This window comes from Terrapene carolina, unplaced genomic scaffold (assembly GCF_002925995.2).
Source record: "Terrapene carolina triunguis isolate 2854851 unplaced genomic scaffold, T_m_triunguis-2.0 Scaffold238, whole genome shotgun sequence".
Lineage (NCBI taxonomy): Eukaryota > Metazoa > Chordata > Testudines > Emydidae > Terrapene > Terrapene triunguis.
The window spans coordinates 6,233,836-6,259,744 of record NW_020664589.1 but is presented as its reverse complement, the minus strand read 5'-3'; the positions used below and the strand labels follow the sequence as shown (position 1 = coordinate 6,259,744).

Genomic DNA, 25,909 nt, shown 5'->3' with positions numbered 1-25,909 from the left:
TAACTAGACTGCATCTCCTTGAGTCCAGAGATCAGGATATGCCAGAGTCCATTGGCAGCCACGAAATTTCTCTGTGAACTGCAATTCAGACTTTAGAAGGCTGCAGGTGGCACAAGCTATTGCAGTAATAACAGTAAGCACGATGAAAATGTCATGCATTATAGAACATTAATTAACCCAGTGTGGTGGAGAAGCGTATTTTCACCATTTTCTATAGCTGAAGGGATGGAAGCACAGAGGTTAAATAAGAAGGGAGTCAGTGTAAGAGCTGGGGCTTCCTATGATCATACCAGATCTCTCTGAAAGGAAGAATCCACTATCAGTTTTCCTAGCCAAATTTCAAGGTGATCTGAACAGAAAACGTGCACACAGTCAGTGCTTGCCTGAATAAGTTTATTCAGAAAGAAAGAATTTATAACAGGATTAAATCACCTCTGCAGCAGAATGCAAAAATTTCTCCAACAGTGTTTTCCTTCACATTCCTGGAATAAAACACCCAATAAATATTTACCCCTTTTATAATAATAACACTCTGTATTAAATCATAACCCTTCCCCACTGCAGTTAGATCATTTTTTATAATACAGGTTATGAGCAACCCCAGCAGGCAAAAATGCTGCAAGGGGCTGTATTTGTTCTTCAAGGAATATACAAAATGTTACACAGATACACTATGTACAAACTCGTGCAAACAGGAGCTCACAGGCCCACCTTGCTAGTGCCCTGCCTGATGCCTCCAGCAGTGCACTCTGCCCACAACACTGACAGTCAATATCAGGGCTGTTCAAATGAAAGGACTTAAAACAGTTTCTGTCCTCCCCCGATAGGCTAACATTCAGCTGTTCAAATTTCAGAGGAGTGCATTGATTTTATTCCACAGAACCTCTTTCCCCACTAAAATAAACGTTTAAATTCATTTAAAAAAATCCCAAACATCATGTGCTTTTCGCTGTGGAACAACTGTTCCCTAAAAAAAAGGCTTGATCAAAATAAAACAGAACTGATTATAGAAAGGACCTGCAGAATTTTAACTAAGAAAGTCATAAACCAGCATAGCCTCTGTTTGCCAGAGCCTCTCTAGCACAAACAGAACGGTACTAATGGGAGTCAAGCATGTGCATGTGCTTTTAAGTCATCAACCTGGAATTTGTCTTGCATTGCACAACTTTATGTAAATTAGGTCTCCTTAAAATACACATACACACTCTCCAGAGAGTTCTCCTTCGAGACCTGCCACTGGGATTGCTGAGCCCACAGACAGCAGGCAACAAGTTCTAGATTTTAAACCCATATGTACTTATCAGACACTGGTGTTATTCCTAGCAGATGGAGATGGTAACCCATGGTGGTTGAGCCCTGGACACACCATCTTTAGAGTGTCTTTCAGTGAGTTGCTCCATTCATAACAATCCATTTTCTTTGCTTCTAGATCAGGGAACTGATTCTTTCAGCACAAACATTCAACTCAAATGTTTGTCACCTTGTTTTCGCCTCAATCAGTTCTGCAACTTCGAAGTGTTTCCAGGTGAAGAGCTCCATCTTTTGCATGTGTGTCTGGAATTACCGGGAGCAGACTAAGGTCAGCCCAGGAGGTCCCTAATGCACTCAGCTAGTGGAAGCCTTGTCCGTGTGGAGATGTAGGGAGAAAAAGGAATCCAAGAGATGGGGAACTAGAATCCCAGAGTCCAGAAATTCAAAACAAAGCACGTTTATTAAGTGATTTGCTTATTTCTCCCTTTTTTTAAATAAATAAAACTTTCAGACAAACAAGGTGAAACATCATCCTTCAAAGTGCAGTTACATTTCCACCCAACCCTCAACCAACCACATAAAGCTTATGCCAAGTAACCAAGCATCTGTCCCAAGAGGACTCAGAAGGCAACCGCTGGCCACTTCCCTCCTATCTAATGTGAATAAAAGTTTCTGTAGTGCTGCCTAGTCAGGCAAGAAGCCTGTGTCTTTTGGCTGTTTGGGACTAAGAAGACTGGTTTCAGATACAGTGCAGGAGACAGGCGGTAGAGAAAAATGGGAGGTTTAAGATACATGGTGGGAAACACAAATAATCACTCAGAATCCAAAGAGTTTGTTGCCAGAATAAGTTACTTTAGAGCCTTTTGGAAGGAGATGGGCAGATAGCAATCATGGCTGGTGCAACAGTCACAAGCCAATCACTGCTGAGAAGCTGGCTGCCAGCAGCAGAGTCCTTCCAGAGAGCTAGGAAATAAGTGTTCAAGTTACTCTGTCAGAGGGCATGAAGAAGTCCCGCCACTTTCATGTGGGCCAGCAGAGGCAGCACTACGGACTGCCTCACATGATTACTTCAAGTCAGAGTCTGTCCTCAGAGTGCACCAAGTAACAGGAGGAGAGAGAAAAGGGAGAGATGAGGAGGTCTGGTGCTCGAGTTCTGTCTGATGCAATCCCTCTTTCCCCACGAAGAGGAAATCTGTCCAGACTGTCTGGACAGAGATACAGGGTGAATTTAAGCAGTTTGGGTACTTAACAGGCTCACAGAAAATTGCCGCAAGCCAGGTTTCTCATGCCATTTAAATCACCATGATCTTGACCTCATCGTTCTCATCGGCACGATAGAAGAAAGGAATGCAGGGGTTTTCCAACAGGGACCCCACCCTCTCCTGAGGGTTCTGGATTTCTCTCAGAAGTTGCATGATTTGCTTAGCAGTGGGATCCTCTGGACTGGGCTGGGGGCCTTTGCTATGACTAGATACGTGGGATTCAAGAACTGCAGCCTCCTGTTCTGGCTCATCTGCTAAACTCACCTCTCGCAGTCCTGTGAAGAACAAAGACAAGGCAGGTTACTATTCCCATCCCAACGCCAAGCAGTCTGGTTCCCTGTTAGCCGGCAGGAGTTGCTGCTAGCACTTTGCTGCACAGGGTATTGCTCACCTTCTCCATCGGTAGCATTCAGTTCAATGCGCCTCTCAACTGCAATGGCACTGCCACTTTCTTGACTTACTAGCAGGTCTGGGTTCTGAGCAGCTGCCAAATACTTGCTGTACCATTCATTCCTCTCCCCAACCAGACGCATCACCAACTCCTGGAGCTCCAATAACTTCATCTGTAGCAAGTTACAAATAAAACAAAACCCATGAAACATACATGTCCTCCCTGTGGCCACAGATAGTACGCACGCCTTGCTCTACCACACTGGACCCCCTCGCCCAGACAGTTGGCCAGTATTTCCAGGTCAACAACACCCAGTCGCAGGCACACTAGACCACACCCTGAGTGGCAGGTGCCAAGTCTGCAGAGGGCAGTTTCCCCATCAGAATTCCAAGTTGCTTCTTACAATTGGTAGGTTTGCACCTCACTGGGCAGGTCACTCATCCTGACAGACACCCAGAGTCCTCGTTTCAGGCATTTTGGAAATGAGTTTGCTGTAGTGTACATCACAAAACCAGCAGTGAATCTGGCACAAGGAGACAATCTTCTCGGGAGAGACCAACAGCTGAACAGCAGCTCGTGCTACACGTCTGAATTCAGAAAACTGGCAGAGTTTTATGGAAAAGTTTGTATTGTATATGTCCTTTTGATGCCTGCCACTCATCTGCTGAGATCAGCTTTCGCACATGCACATTCCCCTTGTGCTCCCTGGCCTCTTATCCAGGGTGCGAGTACTATTTCGATAGGACGGATCCCTTACCTTCATCTCTTCCTTATCCTGGGCCAGCCGGCTGATATACTCCTCTTTCTCCCGGTGTCGCTGTTTTAGGATAGCCCTCTGACTCTGGTACAATGCAATATACTCCCCTGGAACACAGCAGAAAAACATAAGGCAGAGACAATGCACCGAGGGGTTACAATATTATAAAGCTCTCTCTGCTTGAACTTTACATCAGTGGGTAAATGAACTATGGGGCTTTAGAATCCAGTTGACAGCCAATCTGGACACCAGACTGGAAGTCTCTTACCCAGCAGGGTAATTTTAGGGCACCTGGAGGCCTGGCAGTAGAAATCCGGTTGGTGGCTGAATGGTCAGGCTCCATTAGCAGTTAGAGAGGCACCCGCAGTTTCAGCTCACTGAGAAATAACACCCTGGGCACTCTGAAGAGGTTGTCTAGCTTGCTCTCATGCTGGTTAATCTTACCAATTGTGTCTGTTTCACCAGACAGTTGTATGCAGCGATGCTCCAGCTCCTCCACTCGGTCCTTCAGGTCAGCCTTCTCATGCATCAGGTCTGTGAAGCGGGACTGAACACATAACCAGCATCAGCCTTCTGAACAACTACACTTGTACAGAGAACACATAAGAGAGTCAACAATCCACTGACTGAGCACCTTCCAGGTCAGCGTGAGCTTAGGAAACAATACTGTTCTTTCCTCCCAACTTGTCTCCTGTGGGAGAGCCTGGCTGATTTGCTGGATAAAGGAGGAGGAAACACAGCTAGAGAGAGTGACACCACAGGGATAAGGAATCCTTTAAACTTCTCCCCACCATAATAGCACAGCTTCCCAGGCAGTGAAGGCTTCAAGATTGCTAAGCCTCTAGCAGCAGTTTCTCACTCACCTGCATTGGGGAGACTGATATTGAGCGTGCCCCACCACGATGGCTTCAGAAAAAGATCAAGGACTAATGCCAGCTCCCTACACCATTTCCTTTGAGTTTAAACTATTGCAGGCCATGCTGAGCATCCCAAAGGCTAGATGCAGAAGTGATAAGCCGTTCACAGGAAACCCAGGAAAGGAGGCAGTTGTGTTATAGAAACCAGACTTGCTATTTATTCCCTTGCAACATAGTCTTGGTCTGCTATACAGTGGGGCCTGATGCCGGGCCCCAGAGCCCAGCTGGGGGTTCAGTTGCTCACCTGTAGTTTCTCCATGGCAGTTTTTAAAGCCTCATGAACCTCCACTGGGACAGTGTCTGTAGTGTAACCTGGAAAGGACACATAGATTCAGTGTGTACAGTTTGCGGAAGAGCAATAAAACTGAAAGTCTGATTGATACTGGGAGAGCCACTCCATGTGGCTCTTTCTGGTGTACTCCCCCTCCCACACAAACAGCGCAGAGCTTTACCTCCACCTGATGTGACATTATGTTGCTGCTCCTGCCTCAGAGCTGCAATTTGCTGCAGGAGACCTCTACATTGTCGTTTCTGCTCCGCCAGCTGCTGTCTCATCTCCTCTCGCTCCTTCTCCACTTGGGACATGGCAGATGTCAAGAAAGTGACCTAAAAGGCAATTTCAGATGAAAAGGGCTTTTCATCTATGGAGCTCTACTACCCAATCAACTCCCAGTATCCCTGTGAGGTAGGTAAGGTTTATCCCTATTTTACAGATGGGGAAAAAACTGCCTACAGTGAGTCAGCATTCTAGCTGGGACCAGAATTTGAGGGGACTTTTTCCTAGTCCTCTGCATTAGACCTTGCCCAGGGCCCTGCGTAGTCCACAATTCTGCAGCTGCAGAGCTTACTGTGGAATCAACTGCTTACTGCAGAACAGGGCTCCAAAGCCTCAGCTTTCATTTTAAAGAGCTGTGAAGATAAAATCTGAAAAATGTAAGGAGAGTTCATTGAAGCAGCAAATAGCCCTAGAGGTATCAACTGTCCAATTCCCCTCAGTGGGTTAAATCTGAACCCCAAGATGACATGTGTACACTTTATAAATAAGTACCTATTTTCACTAATGATCATTCTAGCAAAAATAGCCAGCAGATGCACCAATCCCAATCCCAACCTGCCTCCCAAGCTAAGGAATATAGGATCAAAATAAGACAGGAGCTTCTGAGCTGATTGGGTTATTTTCATATATTACTTTTTACCCTCCATTTTTCATTTAATGGAAGCTGCCAATAGATTCCAGTCTGCCACACCACAGTGCTGCAGAATCCTGGGTGCCTGCTGCAGTGCACATGGGGCTTTGACTATGCCTCTTACTCTATGTGGGTGCGTGCATGCTCATTGCATGGGCAGATGACAATCGTATGCACAGTCTCCCTGCTAGGGGAGAGTGACCTGCCCACTTTACAGGTACTTATGCATAATTGGAAGAAAGAAGCTTTGCTGCATACTATGGACTCACCATTTCTTCACGGCTTTCAAAATCCTCTGGGATCACGAGTGAAGATTTCACAGTTTCTTCTATCATCTTTTCAGTCTCCACTCCATCTCCTAGGAGATGAAGGAAATATACAAAGAAGCTGTAACACTAGATGGTCTAGCCCAGCCCAAGCTTCCACCTAAAGATAAGACTGCTGTTACCTTCCACTCGGTGCAACACTCTATCGTCCAACTCTGCTGCTAACTGACTGATCTGGGCCTGCAACTCTCTGTTTTCTTTGGCTACAGCTGCCAGGCTTTCCTGTAAGAGAAGCAGGAAATCACTGGAGGGGCTGGATGGCCCACACACACTTGAGACCTGCACCAGCTAAACTAGATTCCCAATATTTTCACCAGCAACAGAAAAACGGTATGTTTTGACGACAAGCCATTATCCTGTCTGTAATGCAGGAAGCCCCGGCACCCACACAGGGTAATGCAGAAAGTACAACATATAGATAGAGTCCTGCCTACCATCCTTCAACACCTGCCTATCCCCATTACCTTGGTCTGCTGCAGCTCCTTCAGGTGCAACTCCGCTGTCACTTTGCCTTGCACTTCTTCATGCTGCAGACGGTCCATGAGCTGTGTCTGAAGCAAGTACTGTTTATGCAGCTCCTCCTTCTCGTTGGCCAGATGCTGGTATGCCACAGTATACTGTTGCAAGTGGCCATAGTACTGATCCCGCTGCTCCTGCAGGCCCTGAGCCTCCTGCGTTTTCAGTTCCACCTGACAAACAGAGTAAGATCAACCCATCACTGAAAGCTCCAGCTCTACACACACAGTTGAAGACTATCCCTAAGGTGGTACACGTTCCCCTGCATATCCTCATCTTCACAGGGCATAAATCACACAGCACCACCCTCCTTTTCAGCATGGGAAACAAGGCAGCTTCTGATTCTCCTGTAGACTGTGGCAGTTGGCACCAGATCTTTTCTTACTCCAGCTAGGAGACAATTGTCAGCATCACCCCTTGAATGAGCCAGAAGCGGGCGCTTCACCCTACTAAACTCTGACTGGCACAAAATGCCAGACATCCACAGCAGGGTGCAGACAAGGTACATGGTGAAGACTGCCTCCCAGACTGGTGTGAAAATGAACAATTTCCAGCTTTACATCAAAGCCTATCCTATTTCAGAACCTGGTACGTTATCACCCTGCTGCAGTACCGCAGTGCATTACCGTCTCTGTGAGCTCAGCCAGCTTCTCCTGTAGCTGCCCAATCTTCTTGGCCAATTCCTTCTTCACATGCAGCTCCGACTGCAGGGCGCTTGTCACCTCCATGTTCTCATTTGTCTGAAATGATGCAGAGCCACCATATCAGAAAACTACCCTAAATCAAGTACTATAAATGTACATAGCACTTTACAAACCAAGTCAACAGGCCGTACTCAGTGCTAGCATAACATGGTGCAATTCCTCTTGAAATGGATGGGTATTGCAATCCTGGCGTGTAAGTAGCTGTATTTGGCCCAAAGTCCCTGCCCTGAACAGTCATTCCAATTCAGACAGAGGAACACGAAACAGGGATAAGAGCTTAAGCAAGACAGCGAGGGGACAATAGCATGGGGATCAAAACAGGGAAGGTGCCATAAGAGAAAAGGGTTTTGGCACACAGCACAGCCTCTCACTCGCCAAGCACGGGGCGGCATAAAAAAAAGAGGCAGGGTGAAGAGAGTGAGGAGACAAAAGGAGGAGTTCAGAGAGGACTGAAGAGAGCAGGTAGCTAGAGGGAGAATGCAAGGACAGGAGGGCAAAGACATAGGGAGCAAGACTGCACAGAGCCCTGAAGAGGACGCTCGGGAGCTTTATGCTGCAATGAAAGGCACGAAGTCGGCAACAGGATTCAGGGGCAGGAGGAGTAATACTGACAGCAGTGGAAGAGGCGAAAGAAGTTGGGAAGAACCTCCTCATGGGTGACAGGCATGCAAATATGGGGACAGACAACAGGGCCCTCAAGGACAAAGAGCCAGGAGAAATGCCCAAGGTAGAGAAAAGCAGTCAAGTTGAGGGTGGAGGGCACAAGGGAAGGAAAGAAGAAAACCCCGTTGAGACAAGCAGAGATGTTGGGTGATCCCACAGAAGTTCACTAGGGAGTTGGAGAGATTGCATAGTTCCATCACACCAAGATCTAATGCTAGAGCTGTAACAACCAAAGCACCAGCGGGCAAGGTAAGGACAATGCTTCTGCCCAGAGGTTAGCGTCGCTGTTCGTGCTGCACTATAATTGTACCCTGTAGTTCAAAGGGCTGCATGTCTGGGAGAGACATACCAGTTTGACAAAGCCGTTCTGCAGCTCAGCCAGCTGCTCCTTCAGCTCCCGGTTTTGGCTGAGAGCTCGGCTGATGGTGGCTTTGTCGCTCTGCATGTTTTCCAGGATCTGCTGTCTGTCCACAGACTCCTCGCTATAGCGCTGCACAGTCTTCTCGAGCTCCTGCAGCCGCTCCTCCTGCTCCTGGTTGAGGTGGCTCAGCTGCTCATTATCCCGCACCTGGGCCTGGTACTGTCCATGAAGTTCCTCCTTCTCTTGTTGCAGCCGCTGGACCTCTTCCTGCAGGCTCAGCTCAGCTTCTGTGGGCCCTTCTGGCAGGGCAGGCTCACTGTCATTAGGCTTAGCTGCTGAGGAAATGGAGTTACAATCAGCTGGGTTGGAGGGCTGCACCATTCACAATAGGTTAGAGGTACAGAACCCTTTAATGTGAATAGGCCTTTCCTCAGCCAACACAACAATCAAGCCCTCTATCTAAGAGTGTGTCACTGACAGCACTATCCAACCCTCCCTCTGGGAGCAGATGGTTCCTAGGAAGAGAAAAACGAGAGGAGAAAGACCACAGCTTGCTGCTATGTGCTGTTAGCTCCCTCAGTTCCCCACTAAGAAGCTTTTCTCCACCCAGCGGGGTGTTAGGACAGCACAGATGAACCCAAGTTCTCTTTCCTCTTCACTGGACCATAGGAGCTGGAGGTTTGGTCAGGTGGATAAGACCAGGCAGAAATGGCTGGATGATGGTTTGAAAGGTCTTGTTTGACAGGCACTAGGCCGGTAAGTTTCTCACTAATCCTTCCTAGCTGTCCTTATGGTTTGGGGATATCACACCTACTGCCCCTTCTCTGTACTGAAGTTCTACATAACGGGCATGCGAAACCTTGCTTTAGCCTGCTGGCGCTCCACAATGCTAAGCTCTGATTGAGCCTACCTGATCTGCTTAGCATCTCAGCAACACTGGCTTCCAGCTCCTGAATCTGGGTCACATTCTTCTCCTTTTCCTCCATCAGCGTATGGACCTGTATGGTCCCAGAAAGGGAGAAGTCAAACCAGTGGAGTCAGCCTCCCCCGCATCAATAACAATAATGCTTCCACATACACCAGAGAAGATGCCGCTGTTTTTACCTGCTCAGAGAGCTGCTGTACCCGCTGCTGCCAGATACTGCCCTCCTCCTTCAGCTTCTCTACATACTGATCCCTTTCAACCTGGAGCTGGCGAAGCGACTCTGACAGCTGCTCAGGACGACAGAGGAAACTGGAGCATTATTGTTCAAAGAGCTGGAGGAGACCAGTATTAGTGCAGTCTCGCACTCTTTTGCCCAGCCAGACAAGTTTCCCTACAAAGGTTGCAATATGGATCCTCAACATATTCCATATGCTCTCTTACCTGAGTAATCTGTGTTTCCAGGTTTGCCCGCTCTTCCAATGCCATCTGCAACTGCTGGTTTGCATCCAGAATCCCTGACTGACTTGAAAACTGCCAGGAAAATCAAAGAAGTTATGGCAAATGCCTGCATTCCTTGTTTTCTTCTATACCTCTTCCCTTTGATTGCAACCTGTGACATGATCCATGTGGTAATTTCTATGGTTCTGTAAATTCCTCTTTGTTCTAGTTCAACACAAGTTTATATTAAAAAAGTATGGGTTGAGATGAGTGGCTGTTTAGAAACAGGCTGACATGGGGGTTCTGCCCTATGCAACAGATCTATCTACTGTATGAAGGAGATAGCAGCAGCTAGTGTCTTACTGGGACAGCTCCTCTGTCCCACATCTCTGAAAGATATACATCAGTCAAACAATCCAACCCAAGAATAACCGGATGACATTCTCTGGCCTATGTTACACTGGATGTCAGACTATATGATTGAATGGCCCCTTCTGGCCTTAAAAAAAAAAAAAAAAAAATTGAAACAGAGACACTAGTCCAATCCTTGGGATGTCATGGTGTCTATGGTCCACCACTCCCAACTCCTCAGAGAACAGGCTCCCATTCTCCATAAACCTTGATGAAGACCTCTTCATTCAGAAGTTGTCTCTGTGAAGCATTGTATGCTGTTTGGTAAATGGTAGTGAGTAAAAGCCACCCAGTGGTCAATTCTCTTTTGACCTACGATCCCCTTTCCCACATTCAGAGCAAGGCCTTATCCTTATATCCACCTCCCAATAACAGTGCAATCACCTGTTGAATCATCAGCTCAGCCATTTCCAGTTTCTTATGCAAATCCTCCAAATCCAGTTTCATGGCTGAGTTCTCAGACACCAGGGAGTGAAGCTTCTCCAACAGTTCTGAGTTCTGCTGCTTGAGTTCCTCGCTGCCTTTGCTGAGAGACAGAAAGAAATTAAGCAATAATCCTTACTTTTGCCACTGGTTCTTTGTTACTCATGAGGTAAATTTACAATCTGGTCCTTTCCGGCGGCTGGAAGGAGGACAGGCTGTGCACTGGAAGAGGCCCCTTGTATTCGAGGCATGAGAGGGCAGCTCTCACAGGGTTCAACATTACTGGACCTGCAGTAACATACAGAGTAGAACTGACCTTTGTTTGTACAGATCCAGTTTCAGGCTGTCTCGCTCCTTCACTACCTCTCTATTATGCTAGAGAAAGAGGAAAACACACACAAATCAACCCCAGACTCTGACCAACAAGGAAAGCTTAAAACTAACTATTCTCAGCCTTCTACAGATCAGCTAATGTGGAACTAAGCAGGTCAAGAACTTGAATTCATAGCACTATTATGGCTGGAATCTCAGAATGGATTTGCCTGGAACTTCGTATCAGGCTACAGCCAGCCAGCATTGGAGCTAAGCCTATCTGCTCAGTCTTTTCAAATTGACACCAGCAATTAGCCATGAGGTTGTGTTGCAAAGGTCTAGACTAGCACCAATACTAAAGTGTCTCTTTGATGGAGAAGCTCCTGGACAGAGGCCATGACTGGGCTTTCATTGTTTGGATTTGGCAAGACAGATGAAGCGAGATGCCAGATCTGAAGACAGAAGCTTTGACCAAAGATTAGTGGCTGCAAAAAGTGAAGGATACAGAACTTTGTTTACAGGGCTTGTGTCTCCCTCTTCTCAAAGATGGGACCATTAAGCATGCAGCAGTTTAGTGAAAGATACACAGGAAAGAGCACAACTGTTAAAGAGTAAATGGGGGTAACTCCTACTTTCTCCAACTGTTTCTGCTGCGTAGAGATGGAGGACAGAGTGCGTTCCAGCTCAGATACCCTCTGGCGAGATGACTGCAACCGTGCAGCAAGGTCTTCAGCTTCTCCTGAACAAGTCAAAACAGATACAGGTGGGGCTAGGTTGCAAACTATTTTACAGAACTGGCTGAACTACACTTTCTACTCAGCCCACAAATTCTTAAACTCTCCCCCATTTTAAGGAAGGTAGCATGGCGCAGTGGATAGAGGTCTGGAAGTCAACAGAGCTGGGTTCTATTCTGGCTCTGCCACTGACTCCCGTGTGACCTTGGGCAAGTTAACCTCTCTGTGCCTCAGCTTCCTCATCTGTGAAATGGAGATGATACCCCCTTTGTCTACAGATGAAAAAGCACTAGGTGCTTATTTATCACTTTTATAATACAGAAAATTGCTGGAGTTCAGCTGAGAATGAAAATTTATCTTACTGTGACAGCTGTGGTGTTCAGCTGAAAAGCAGCCAACAGGACGGTAAGAAAGTAACAGCCTGGATAATCACCAGTATCTAACAGTCATAACAGGGCTTTAGCAACATGCAAAAGAACCTTGATTCTTCTGGAATCAATGGGGTCTGATTTTGGGGATAGCTTGGATGATAGAAACAATACTTGTGCCAAGTATTTATCATTAAGAAGTCACTGAATGTTATGGGCAGCCTGCCAGTGAATACAGTGCCTATGACTCAAGATCCTTGGTTTGTTCCAACAACCTCAGTTGAATGCTCAAAGTCGATATACCTGATTTCTGCCGGGCAGCTTGTTGTGTATGTGCTAGTGCTGTCTGCAATTCAGATTTCTCAGAGACTAGGATTCCAATAGTCTGGATATGAACCTTTGGGAAAAGAAAACAACAGCTCAATGTGGGACACCGGTGCTTGGAACTACATCTCCACAGCAGTGACAAAAAGATAATTCACTAAAGGCAGAAAGATTAACATAAATCCATAGGATGAGTCTACAGTCTGGCTGACCAAATGCCTTTCCTGAATAGCTGGATGAATAGACGGATTTCAGAAGGAAGAACATCCCAGTGTTAGGAAGTCCAGAAAAAGCAAAGTGAAGACCAGATGATATGACTGAAATGGAAAAGTTCTCTCTTACCTGTAGCTGTTCCCTCAATGATCCTTGCTCCTTGGCAAACTTCTGTTCAAACCCCTTCTTTTCCTGTGTAAAGAAACCATGCACATTAAACACAAAACTTTTTTTTTTTTTAAATACAATTGTAACCTAGATTTCATGTGGTAATAATAATATCCAATTGACACAAAGAATTTTAAAGACCTAATTTGCAGTTCACCATTTAAACTTTGTATTTATGTTTTGCACTTTGCTCAGCATGGGCAATAAAAATAGATTAGGCTCTTTTACTTTGAGGTTCTCACACAATAGCTCAATGCTGCAGTGTTTGGACTGCAAATTACAGGGGAATGTTTAGATCTAAACATAACCACTTCCACTTAATTGCTTTGAAATTCAATAAAAATTCATTTTAACATAAGGTTTTGTTAAAAAAAAAGAAAGGTCAAAGTATAAAAATCTCCATTTTGGGCCTAAACTACCTGACAAAGTTTCTAAGTAACATTCATTAGTTATGAATGAAATGTGATCTTTTATTAATGTTATCTTGGAAAAGGAATAATAAGGTGCAAGTTACAGACTGAGCATCAGTTACCAGTGGAGGTTGGTAACTTTTAATATAAAAAGACACTTATTCAAGGTAAGGGTTGTATCTCCTTTAAAATATGTTAGCAGAGGGTTAGATTAGATGACCCTCGTGGTCCCTTCTAACCCTATGATTTTATGATGATGATAACAACAGTAAGGAGAAACTTTACAATATATTAAATGTTTTCATTTCAGGGTTTTTTAATCCAACACTCAGCACTTGTGACAGTGGATTGGAACAGACACATTTCCTTTGGTTTTGCCAGTATGCCAGCTAATTATGTTTGTCTAAGGAAAGCTATATGGAAGCATTCTAACGATGAGTTTGTTTGGTTTTTTGTAGTACTTGATGATGTAGTATTTGATGTTTTCTAAACCAAACTAGGATGGAGTGCAGAAGGATTTCCCAGCGCCCTCTATACATTATATAATGCTATCTTCACACATTTTACCCAACTAAGGCTGGGTCACATATGTCTGTGCCACAGTACACCACAAATATCTGCTCCTCTTGGGGAGAAGAACATCTACTGATGTACCTATCCTAAGAGGAGGGCTTATGGGAGGCATTTTACCTTCTCCAGCTGATTCATAGCCTCTTGGTTTTGCTGTTTCTGCAGAAGGAGCAAAATTGATGCATCAGTACTAACAATCACTTTCTTTCTGACGAGATCAGTAAATCTGTCTTCAATCTTAACCAAAGACATGGGACACACATGGCTAGCTATTGCAAACAGGAGTTCTGTTAAATCTTTTAGGCATTTTCTACAAAGACAGGATGTTTCAACTATTAAAACAATACATTCTAGGGTCATGGCATGTGGCTCTTGAGAAGTGTATTAGCCAGCTCAGTGTATGTTCTTTAGTCTTCAACAGAACATCCCCGTTCCACACTAGAACTGCTGAGGTAATAAAACCCAAAATGCTTATATTTGATCTCAACACCATCCCTGTTAAATTCACATCCTACATTTTAAGGTGTTTATTATTGTAGTACTTGATGTTATATCACATTAATGATACATCAGAATCCTATAAAGAGAACCACATTCTCTCCTCCCTTCCCTCAGATATGTTTTTAGACACTACACTGATGATATGTTAAAGCCCTGAGCCTGCAGAAAGAGACTTTTATACCATGTGGAGCCCCATTTAAGTCAGCATGGCTCTGCCAGTGCACAGGAATCACCTGTCCATGTGGATCAGATGGGAGGACTAAGGACAAAACGTGGAGAAAGCGCTAGCATATACACAATACTGTCCCAACCTGTTCTAATCTCACTGGAGAGGTGGTTGGAGGTTTATGAGAAAAACAGTGCTAGGTTCTGGGGGTAGGTGGGTTGTGTGTGTGCATGGGATGGAGACAAAGTGAGCAGAGATTCTATACCACGCTATACTAGCAGCCACTGTGATATGTTGAGCAATGTTCCTATTTGCTATCAATAGCTAGCTACTGTCTTTTGCACAGGAGTTACAGACATCAACTTTGGCTAAGCTGTTTATCTAATCCTACTCAAGATGCATTTTAGGAAGGTGATTGTGTGTGGAAGGAAAATATATTGGAGGCTTTGATCCTAACAGAACCAGTGGACAAGTGCAAACCCGGGAGTACAGCATAGGCCTTGTGTAATTCCAGGCAAGAGACCACTTCATATGCCTGTGTGGATGCAGGCAAACAGCAAGAGTCGCTGGTGGGCACTGCTCTGATAGCAGGTGAAACTGCCGCCCAGCCTCAATACTACAAGAAAAAAAGGGATACAAGGGGAAAACAATGCAGCAACACAAAAGGGGCCGTGGGATGCACTGGGGAGAGTCCTAAACTGCAGTGAGGAAAGTGGGGGGAATGAAACAAGGAGAAAAGCATTTCAAACCAAGCAAGGTTCTTTTCGGACTGAAACCAATCCTTTGCAATTGCGTTTCTTGCTGTGTTAAAGCAACAGGCTGAAAAGCAGCAGCAACATCCATGCAGGCTATAGGACAAAGTGGTTCATTCATAGTGCCACAGATGCAGAGATGATCAGACAAGTCCCTATGCTCACTCCTAGCCCCATTACTCCCACTCTGCAGACAAAAGTTGGAACAGAAAGATCAACTGGAGAACACACAGATTTTAATGTTGCTTCCACTGAGCCTGCTCCTGCTCCCACTGAATTCAGTGGATGTCGATCTGTCCCAGTATTAGTTGCATTATCAGGATGCCAATCACCCATGGCAAAGTACGGTTACCTAAAACCCCATGACTATATTTCATATGTCTCAGACAAGCCAATAAATTCAGGAGTCATCTTTTAATTTGACTTTTTACCCTCTGAATGGGCATTTCCATAAAATCCACTTAGTTCTCACAGCATTGTACGGAGAACAGCTTCCCTTGTGGCACTGTAAAAAAACCCATAATCTCTCAGACACCCAGAGAGCATGGAGAAGCAGCAAGGACAATGTCAAACTGGTTGGCTGGATTGTTTCTTACCAATTCCTCTAGTTTTGTACTGAGCTGTTTGTTAGTTAGATTGCTGGAATCTAGGGCTACTGCCAGCTCCTGGTAACGTGTCTGATGGGCGCATGCAGACAGAAGGAGGAGAAGGAAGGGGGCAGAGGAGAAGGGGAAAAAAGGCAATAATTAGGACAGAAAATAAATCAGTATCACAATTTTGATCAAGTTTGAGTCCCCAAAAAACATTTCACTTTTAACAAGTATATGCTAGATGGCAAGATGTTGTATCCATTCCAATAAAGGCCTCACTCCCATTTAAAGACATTAACTGGGAGTAGTGGCTACAGTCAGGACGAGTCCTTAATAGCTCCAGCATCCAAGGGTGGAGCTGCTACCGATGCTTGGCTCCAAATGTTGGGCATAGCTTCGCTGTCAGGGTTATAAACCACACTGCTTTACTGAGCAGATTCAATACAACAATCACTGACGGTCCCATTGGGTGATCAGCAGTGATATTATCCAAGTGAATGTTTGAATCAGAAACTGAATTCTTACCTCCATCTCCTTCATATTTGTGGAAGAGACAGCACTTTCGCCATTCACATAGGATGTGGACTACAAGAAAAAGTCAGAAAGAGTAACTGAATTTAATATCCCAAGGGCACAAGCTCAATATAAAATAGGAGGGGGGTGTACAAACATGCCCCCAACAGCACAATACTTATCTAGTGCCTTTCGCTTTAAGTTTATCAAGGCACCATAGAAAGGTAGGTACGTAATATGACCATACATACTGGTCTGGTCTGTTGCCCTCTGCCCACAGCATCTACAGAACTGGTCTTAGGTGAAATATACAGACCATGTATCACAGATTTACTGCCACTGAATTGAGAGAGCATGTTTCCATGAATACATGCTGTCCTCCAATTCCCACTCTGGTTTTCTTCCCACTGACCGAGTTTCACATTCCTAAAACAATGGTTTCTGCTTTTCAGTGTTCAAATGGCTTATTGTTTAGTGGGCTGGCTGCAAAGAACTCTGGGATTAAAGAGAATATTACTGTGCTGGCTACTTAACTCCTCCCCCTCCCCCAGCTTGAGTTTTAAAAAAAAGGAACAGGACAAATGGAATGAAATGGTACCTGTGACACCAAGCCATTGAGCTGCTCAGACAACTGGCGGAGACTCTCTGTCGATGAGAGAGACCTGAGAATGGAGAAAGACAATGCATTCCTTTAAGAGCGGGTCCATTCATGGAACTGCCCAGGCCTGGACAGCACGGAGGGTAATTTCTACAAGCAAAGTCAACTTATTGGCCTCTTTAGGTCCCTGTTACAAGCACTTTTTATTAAACAAAGACACTCACCTATTTTCATCCAAGGCATTTTTAGGATCATCGGCATCTTGTACCTGTGAGGTAAAACACAAGAATCACATGACTATACCAGAGGAAAAAAGAGAGAGAGACACACACGACTCAGGCACACTCAAACACACCCTAGGACTCTGATTACATAGCATGTGTCATTACCACAGTCCATCCAAAGGGGAACTTAACACTGAAAGCACAACCCAAGTCAAGCCTACATTGTGGATAATTTTTGCTAATTTTGGGACTCCTCATGTCACAAGTTGAAAGGACTTATGTAGTATTTACCAGATGAATATTACAGTAGGTCAGTCAAAGCCTTGAACAGTTCCTCAATATCACAAACTATTAGCCTTGTTGGAAAGTTTCAATTTAATTCTTAAACATTTTGTAAAGAAAGGAAGGTTACTCCAGCTGGAGGAGACCCTTCTTTTCCCGAGGATGGTCCCTGACGGAGAGGAAGGGAAATAAGCAACATAGGACGGATGGGCATATAAATCCTAAAGCTCTTTACATAGTGTGAAACTCATTTTGCTCACAGCTCGACCAAGACTGAGTGGAGAGGAGAGAATTTTACACTTGTTTGGAAAACATGTGCTAGTCAAACATTTCAGCTTAGCATAAGACGGGCATCATTAGTGCACTGGTGGTATTCAGGATGCAAATGCTCACAAACCTGTGACAGCGGTATGCTACCAGGACCAGGCATGACAGAGCCACAGCTAGGTAGACTGTTGCTGTTAGATAACACGGGGACATCAGCAGCAAGCTGTTCAGCATTATGAGCGGCAACATCACTGTCAAAGTATGCCTGTCACAAAATATAGCACAAGGATTACAATCTACATGCAGGAGGAAGGGACACACAAACATGTGAATACAATACCCATGTGATCTCCATGCACAAAACATGCCAAGTGAACACTGTGGTCAACTACAGACGTGTTTTGGCAAAAAAATGTGTTCTCCCCAGAGCAAACCAGGTCAATCCATCAACCTGTTTTTCTTCACTGAATAATAAACACTGTCACCTATTGTCCCAGTCTCCAGCTTGGATGTGGGGACCTTATCCAGAATTAGTGTCTGGCAATCCAGCTCACTTCTTTAATAAGGGCAGTCATTTTGCCAGACTGTAAACCTGCATGCGGAAATGTCAGAGCTGCTATGTTTACTACAAGGGAACTATAGCAGATTGAACAAGGGCAATGCCAGATCTATTGTCTCTGCTTTGCAAAGCACCACATTCAGACGGTCTCTGGAGAGAACACTGGTCAATGAGTACAAATGGAGATGGAACAGCATGGGTTAGTGACCACTCAAGAACTGGGTTAGTTTGACTCAAGTGTTACTCCCCCACATCCTTTCCTGAAATTTGTGGAATGCTATCAACTGAAGAGTTTGACACTAAGGGTATAGCGACACTACAAGGTGGCTACAATGGCACAGCTGCAGCTATGCTGCCGTAGCACACCAGTGTAGACACTTATTACAGTGACAGAAGCGGGTTTTCCATTGCTATAGTAAATCCACCCACTCAAGAGGCGGTAGCTAGGTTGATGGAAGAAAGTGTCCATTGACTTAGTGGTGTCTACACCAGGGCTTAGGCCAGCTTAACTACATCTCTGAGGGGTAAGAATTTTTCGCACCCCTGAGCGATGCGGTTAGGTTGATCTAAGTTTTAGGTGTAGACCAGGCCTAAGACAGAGGGCATTATAAATCAAAAGACCAAACTCAGCCCTGGTGTAAGCAAATGCAACTCCTGTGGGAATCCAGAAAAGTGACACCTTCATATGCTAGAGCGGAGTTTGCTTTAAGTGGGGAAGAGGGTCAAGAAATGCATCTTTGTATCTCTGTACAGAAATAAGTTTGGTATTTGTGGGAGAGGCATAATCTAACACCAACTACCCCTACCAAACCACAGAGCAACTGAAGAATCCCTCATATATCTATCTTCAACCCTGCAGAACAAGTAGTCCTGGAGAGCCACAAAGTCCCAGTGCAACGTTCCGGCATTCTGTTGCAATGTGTGTCATTACATTGCCAAACTGCAATCAGTCATCATGTATAGAGGCTACAAAGCAAATGTCAGTCCAACGTCAAGACAAGCCTCACAAGCATTCTGTGGCTCTCTGCAACTCCATTTGATAGTTTCCTCTCTTATTCCAGCACCTCCTTCCTGCCTGCTCAGACAGAAGATGAAACATTTCTCTCTCCTCTTCCCCCTTCATGACTGCTTGGAGGTGCAGAGAGGGATTTTGCTGCCTCCTGTTTCCTCCTTGATCAGAACTTCTCCCAAATACTACTAACACCAAGGTATAGGACATGGACTTGATGAAACTAACAAGATCACTGAGCTAGATGGATGGGGAAAGCCAATGCCAATTTTTTAAAGTCTTTTTAGCAGGATTGATTCATGCTGTCAGAGTTCAATATACTTAATATTCCTAACAACACTTAACGTATCCCTCCACCTCTCCAGTGCTTCCAATCTTAGGTTATTTTGCCCTGATATTGGTTTAGGAAATGACCAACACAGACTACAAAGTGGACAGAAGGAATCCCTTTCCACCCCAATGCAGTATTTGATTTTAATTGAATTTTTTAGTTTTTCAAGGTAGGACCTTGTCTTTTTACATATCTAGGGCCCCATGCTCAAAGATGTAATCAATATAAGGTAATAGTAATAGTGACAAAAGTCATTCTCAGAAAAGGAGCTTTGAGAAGAAAGCAGCGTAAAGAGCTAATTTGCTGAGGGGCATGTTAAAAATACCAAAATACTCATTCAAAAAATTAAACTTGTGAAATTCTAATAACTCTCAATAAAAAGCTAGTAACTCCACCCAGACTCATACACACTAGGATCCATTTGCTTTTTCTCAAGGGCTCCTGTTCTGTCAGCTTCTCTCCCTGCCACACAACCAGAAAGCTACAGTGGGTGAGGTGGGAGGGATTTGCCTGGCTGTGCTAAGACACCAATGACAGCACTAGCTCAGCTGCCAGCATTCAGCTTTTCTGCCTATTAGCATCAAGTGAGTGTTCAGAGCAGCATTTTCCTGACTCAGGAGTTCTCTCAGCAAGACAACTGGGAACAGAAATTCTCTCTTTCATTAGAGGCTACAGTTAAAGGCTAATTTTCAAGTTGCTCTTGAAGACCCTGGGCATAACAATCCGCAGCCTCCAAGCTGAAAATCTAAATAGCTATGCAGACCAAAACATGTCTCTCCATGCAAAGGAAGATAAGAGAAGCACTCAGGACATCAAGACAAATGAAAGAAAAAACAACGAGGCATCCTTGTGGCATCTTAGAGACTAACACATTTATTTGGGCATTTTCCCTCTGTTGATATTCACCCCTTCTTGTCAACTGTTGGGAATGGGCCACAGCCACCCTAACTGAAAAGGCCTCATTAGCACTGACCCCCCACTAGATAAGGCAACTCCCATCTTTTCATGTGCTGTATATTTTTACCTGCTTAATGTATTTTTCACTCCATGCATCTGATGAAGTGGGTTAAAGCCCACGAAAGCTTATGCCCAAATAAATGTATTAGTCTCTAAGGTGCCACAAGGACTCCTCATTGTTTTTGTTGATACAGACTAACATGGCTACCCCTCTGAAACCTGTCACAAATGAAAGAGTAACTTCTCCGCTTTCACAACAGCACTAAAAGCCCAAGCATAGGTCTGGCCTTCATTTGAAGACAGAACACCATCAATGTAACAGACAACTAGTTGCTTTCTCGGATATGCACACCTATTAACCTTAATTTAAATCATACCCATGTTTAGTACAGGGAAAATAGACCCCATACAAAAGGAAAACTCCAATCATAATGTGCACAATCTGATGCTATCATGGCACATCCAATCCCACAGAGATGGACCTTGCATAAATTTTCCTGTCATTCTCATACTTTCCCATAAACATACAAACAACATAGGTGCAAGAGCTTTCTATGTGCATTGTATATCTTTGAGGTCAGTTGCTTCATTATCATGCACAGAAAACTAGTGAAAAATTTATTTCATCTATCACAACATGCAGCTTTTATTGCACAGAAGCCATTTTAAGTCCCCCAGTAATTAACACGACTATTTCTATGGCTGGAACAAAAAAACAAAAGAAAGATACATGTATCATAATGGTTAATTTGGTGAGAAACTGAATTCAAAAGTTAGAGTGGAGCCCTTTGCAGACACAATGACAAAGTTAAAAGGCAAATGAGGTTTTATGTTGAGTTTTCTGAGTTTTATTACAACTTTAACTTAAATTAAATGGAATTTTTGGTAATAAAATACACTGAAAATGAAAGGCTGTTATAAGTTTGTTCTTGTACACGTGTCTCTTATTGCAAGTTGAAATCTTCCTTTTCCCTTCATTCTCAGGAGCAGAGGGAATACAAAGACGCTACAGCAGGGGTGGTAAATTATTTTTTGTCAACGTCCAAATTTCTTGCTAAAGGTATAGTCAAGGTCCAGACTCCAGAGAAACATTTTTCACACCACAAGAATAATGATAAGAAGTAGTAAATAAAAAGATTTTGCAGTCCGTTCAAAAGTGTCTGGCAGCCCATGGTCCGCCTATTGACTTCCCCTGTGCTACAGCATGTAAACACTTGATATAAAATATGTCTGACTTCCTTGCCTAGATATATTTAAAGCCATGTTACTTGCCAGACTACATCACATGTGCAAGTTTCATCACCTGTCACAAAATGAGTTGGTTGGAATAACTACACAGCTCACTCAGGGCAACTGGTGGATTAAAGATAAGCAAGAACATGCCCTTCAGAGATGTGGTACTTATAAATAAAACAATGACATGCAAACAAGAAGATTATGGGCTAAGAAACTAACAAACCCAGCTTGTATTCCAGTTTAAAGAATGGTTTTATGCCCCCATGCTATATCTCCCTGGAAACACACTGAGTGGGAAAAGGAACGGTGGGGTGTCTCTACAGCCAGTCTATTGCACTCAACCTCACCCAAGATTCCTGACATAATCCCAAAGCAGCTGATCTTGCAGTCTTATCATAAGGGAAAGTCCTTGGCACTTCTCACTTCACATTTTAAATATGACACAAATCCAAGGGAAACAGAATAGAACAAAAAAGCACATTAAAAATAGCTCAATGTTAATGATAACAGCAACAAAACTCAAGCAACTGACAACAAATATGTCAGAATGAGGTTCCATCAAAAATCAAAGCCAGTTTAAATAGACTCTGAAGCATGCAGTATGGACAGAAAGCTAGTCAGGTGGATTCTGAACACTGCCTCACCTTCCTCTTGTCCAATGAGGGTATGGCTACCCCATTGGATCGATTAAGGTCTGACACCAGCACCTTCAGAATGTTCTGAATCTAAAGGAGGTGAAAGAAAAGGGGAAAGAGAAATGGCTCAGAAAAGGACAGAGTGAGAATACTGATCAAAGGATTGCTGTAGCCAAAGGAATTCATGTTAACTCTCTCTTTACCAAAACAAGTCTCAAAACATCAACACTGGCCATTTCCAGTATATGCTCATAGGGCCGCATATTGCTACACCATATTACCTGACCCCATCATGCAACATTAGGTAATTTTAGCTACTTTCTGTTCTAAACACTAGTACTATCAGTATACGAAATGTACCCTCTCCTTCACATACTACACTGTCAAAATTCTTCTTCAGATGAAGAAAAACTGGTTGGCAGACAGGAAAAGGTGGCAATTAATTTGGAATAAGAAAGAACAAGCTACTAACGTTCTCTGGAGACTTTCTGTCATCATTTGTTGGAGTCTCAGGTCTACTTCCATCTTTACTTTTCCGTTTCTTCTTGGCTGCTGCTGTTGCTCCAGGGCTGTTCTTCTGCTGATATTCCTTCAGCTGAGAAAAAGGAGTAAGAATCTGAAGTCCTAACACACAGATGCTTCTCACTGTGACAGATCAGTGATAAGTTATGTTTGCACTTACTACATCAATAAAAGAGAACAAACCAACGGTGAACTCGAGCCATATTATATCTTAACAAGCCCTCTTGTGTCTGTGTTTCTGAACATACACCTCTACCCCTATATAACGCGACACAATATAACACGAATTTGGATATAGCACGGTAAAGCAGTGCTCCGGGGGGGCGGGGCTGCGCACTCCGGTGGATCAAAGCAAGTTCGATATAACGCGGTTTCACCTAGAACACGGTAAGATTTTTTTGACTCCTGAGGACAGCGTTATATCGAGGTAGAGGTGTATGCTCTAAAACCAGATTCACCCTACAGGGCTTACAGTGAAGATTCACTGCTGTTAGAAGAAAACCTCTGAAATTTTATGCTCTTAAACGGGAGGGCCCCAAAGACTCTATAGCAATCACTGAATCCTCTAGAGGGGTCAGCTCCCCACTGCTCTGGGCAGGCTGCGAATGAAGGGTCTGGGGGAACAATCCCCATGGCCAAGATCACACAAGGTCCTACCCTTCTCACACCATCACAGAAACCAAATCTCTACAGGCAGGTTAGTCTGGCCCACCCACCTGCAGACTTGGGAGCACCTGGAAACTCCAAATGCTGCTGCAGTGACTCTGCCCGGGGGCACGGGCTGGGAGCTCGCGCTGGCTCACCTGCACGGGGGGGGGGACACAGACCTGGGCTGTCCCTATAGGGCGGGGTGGGGAATGTAGCCTCCCTTACAAAGCTAAAGGGGGGCCGCCGCCGCCTCCTCCGGGGAGCCCTGGGGGGCCCCTCCCGTCCAGGCCTCTGGGGCCCTCGCTTCCCTACGGAAGCGGCGGGGGAGGGCGAGGAGGATCCCTACGGGGCTGGGGCCTGCTGTCCCTTACAGGCCTCGGGGGGCCGGCAGCAGCTAGGCCTCTCCCCCGACCGAGCGGGGGGCACAGGCTGCAGCTCCAGGGTCGCTGGGGACGGGGGAGACCGGGCCTCTCCCACAGGCCGGCGGGGGAAGGGATCTGGGCCGCCTTCCCCGCTCGGCCCCGGGTTCAGGGAAGGCTCCGGCTCCGGCTCCCCGGGATCGTTACCTTCTTCTTAGCCGCGGCCAGTTTGATCTGCCTGCTGCCGTCCGCCATGTCCGAGCCGGGCCACGTCAGCCCGGCGGGGCTGGGGGGAGACTCCGCCCGCCCGGCCCCACACTCGGCGGAGGGGAGGAGAAAGAGGGAGGCTGCGCCCTGCTGCGCGTGCCCCGGTAGGGCGGGCGCGCTCCCAGCGGCGCGGCCCACGGCGGGTGCGTGCTCCCGCCTCCGAGCACTGTGAGGAGAGGAGGCGCGCTCCCGCCTCGGCCTTCCAGCCAAGCGCTGTCCCGCCCCTGCCTCGGCCTCCCCCCAGTGTTTCCTCCGACCTAGACATCCCCCACCCCCACCCCCCAGCTACACTGCCTCAGCCTCCTCTCCAGTACCTGCCCCACCACTTCCCCCCACCCCTCCAGCATTGACACAGCTCCCCTTCCTCTCCCATGGGTGCTGTCCCCTGCCCTAGCACCCAGCCTCCCCACACACACTCCTGCCCCACCACTATCCCCTCACTGCCCCTCCGGCATTGCTACACCCCCCTTCCCCGGTGTTCCCCCCCCCCCCCCCCCCCCCCCCCCCCCCATGATGCTACCCTGCACCACTGGCACCCACCCTCACCCCCATGTCACCCCTATTATTCCCTCCAGAATTGCCAGCATGGTCGCTGATAGGCACGTGTGACTCGAGCTTTGGGGCCCGTGTGGGCCGAAGCGCAGGGGTTTCTTCTCACACGTTCCCAGTGTGGTCTCTCAGCCTTAACTCCTGCTAACTAGTTTTCTGCGATTACAAATGGGCGAGAGGATGGTGGTGCGTTATCTCCCCCATGCACAGACTGCTCTCCAGATACCAGCCATCCACTCTTTCCTTGAACCTTTGATTAGAAACCTAGCCAAGCATCCCAGGCTGTTTTCGGTAAGCCCCCAAGATTTCATTTTATTTTTCTCTTCAGGACCTCGTTTACACTAGAGAAGTTTGCAGTGGTTATCGCTGGTCCCTCTAGAAAGCCCGTAAAACATCTCGCTCAACACTTAAATGCATTCCCAAAGGGGTGCAGGTGATCATGCCACTGTGTGGCTTAAATTTGCATCCAGCAGAGCTAATTACTGTGTCAATTGGCACTGTGTTAATGCCAGTATGGGCAGAGACTGCTAGTGTAATATACAAATGGTGCAAATATCCTCCCAGCACTATTCTGCAGTAGTCTCGTGTTTATCCAGTCCTATCAAATCTGTCTAGGTTTTAACACTGTGCTCATCACTGTCCTACCTCTGGAGCTCATGACACATGCAGGGTGTTGCTTTTTTCTGGTCCTCAACATGAAATTAAAATTCATGCACCAGCCCACTTTGGCTCATTTTCTTTAAAGGGAGCATATGGCAGCATTTGGTACACTGAGTCAGACCATTGAGTCTAGTATATTGCCTCCAATATTTGCCTATAGCTGATATGGGATATGAACACAACCACCATATACTCAATGGAGCTGTTCAGATAGGGGAGATATAGACAGAAGTCTCTTTCTACCCTGCATGCATTCTTTCCCAAAAGAGGAAATACAAAGAGTCTTTTTACCTTACCCTCGCCATGCTTCATTAAGCCTCCCATAGGGACACGTGACTGTAAAGCACCAGTAAGGAGAGGAATGTAGGTGAAACAGCTGACCAGTTGGATGTGGTTCAGGTTTTCAAGTGCTGTGAAGTGTGACCCATTTTTAACTCAAGAAGTGGTGCTGTTATTTTTGCAGGTGTTGCCTTTTCTTCTAAGTCAGTACTGAAGCAAGTCAGGCATGGTGTGTGTGGTGTAGGACAGGGGTTCTCCATCTTTTTCTTTCTGAGGCCCTCCCACAACATGCTATAAAAACTCCATGGCCCACCTGTGCCACAATAACTGGTTTTCTGCATGTAAAAACCAGGGCTGGTATTAGGGGGTAGCAA

General features: G+C 45.6%; 1 protein-coding gene across 5 annotated transcripts; it reads right to left on the bottom strand.

Moving 5' to 3' along the window:
* Positions 1-379: 379 nt before the first annotated feature.
* Positions 380-24,093, bottom strand: GOLGA2 (golgin A2). 5 transcript variants are annotated; one of them, XM_024192947.2, is made up of 28 exons: positions 23,988-24,093; positions 22,724-22,846; positions 22,261-22,341; positions 17,655-17,789; positions 16,976-17,019; positions 16,752-16,815; positions 16,166-16,225; positions 15,647-15,727; positions 13,752-13,790; positions 12,613-12,675; positions 12,250-12,343; positions 11,477-11,583; positions 10,849-10,907; positions 10,494-10,635; positions 9,702-9,791; positions 9,440-9,547; positions 9,246-9,333; positions 8,324-8,670; positions 7,234-7,347; positions 6,556-6,780; positions 6,214-6,313; positions 6,035-6,123; positions 5,031-5,184; positions 4,823-4,890; positions 4,106-4,208; positions 3,662-3,768; positions 2,905-3,076; positions 380-2,788 (listed from the first exon to the last, which is right to left on the bottom strand). In XM_024192947.2, the coding sequence occupies exons 1-28, from the start codon at positions 24,033-24,035 to the stop codon at positions 2,544-2,546; spliced, it is 3,150 nt and encodes a 1,049-aa protein (XP_024048715.1). In that variant the 5' UTR covers positions 24,036-24,093; the 3' UTR covers positions 380-2,543. The 5 variants fall into 5 exon arrangements, with proteins under 5 accessions (XP_024048715.1, XP_024048716.1, XP_024048717.1 ...); XM_024192948.2 differs by having other exon boundaries at positions 8,324-8,667; XM_024192949.2 differs by lacking the exon at positions 15,647-15,727 and having other exon boundaries at positions 23,988-24,092.
* Between the last annotated feature and the right edge of the window lie 1,816 nt (positions 24,094-25,909).

Bases quoted from the DNA above. Each gene is read 5' to 3' on its own strand.
- GOLGA2 (XM_024192947.2), bottom strand. From the start codon at position 24,035: ATGGCGGACGGCAGCAGGCAGATCAAACTGGCCGCGGCTAAGAAGAAG. The intron at 12,344-12,612 runs GTAAGAGAGAAC...CTTTTCCCAAAG, and splicing joins CATTGAGGGAACAGCTACAG to GTTCATATCCAGACTATTGG. The intron at 3,769-4,105 runs GTAAGATTAACC...GCTGTGTTCCAG, and splicing joins TGGTGAAACAGACACAATTG to GGGAGTATATTGCATTGTAC.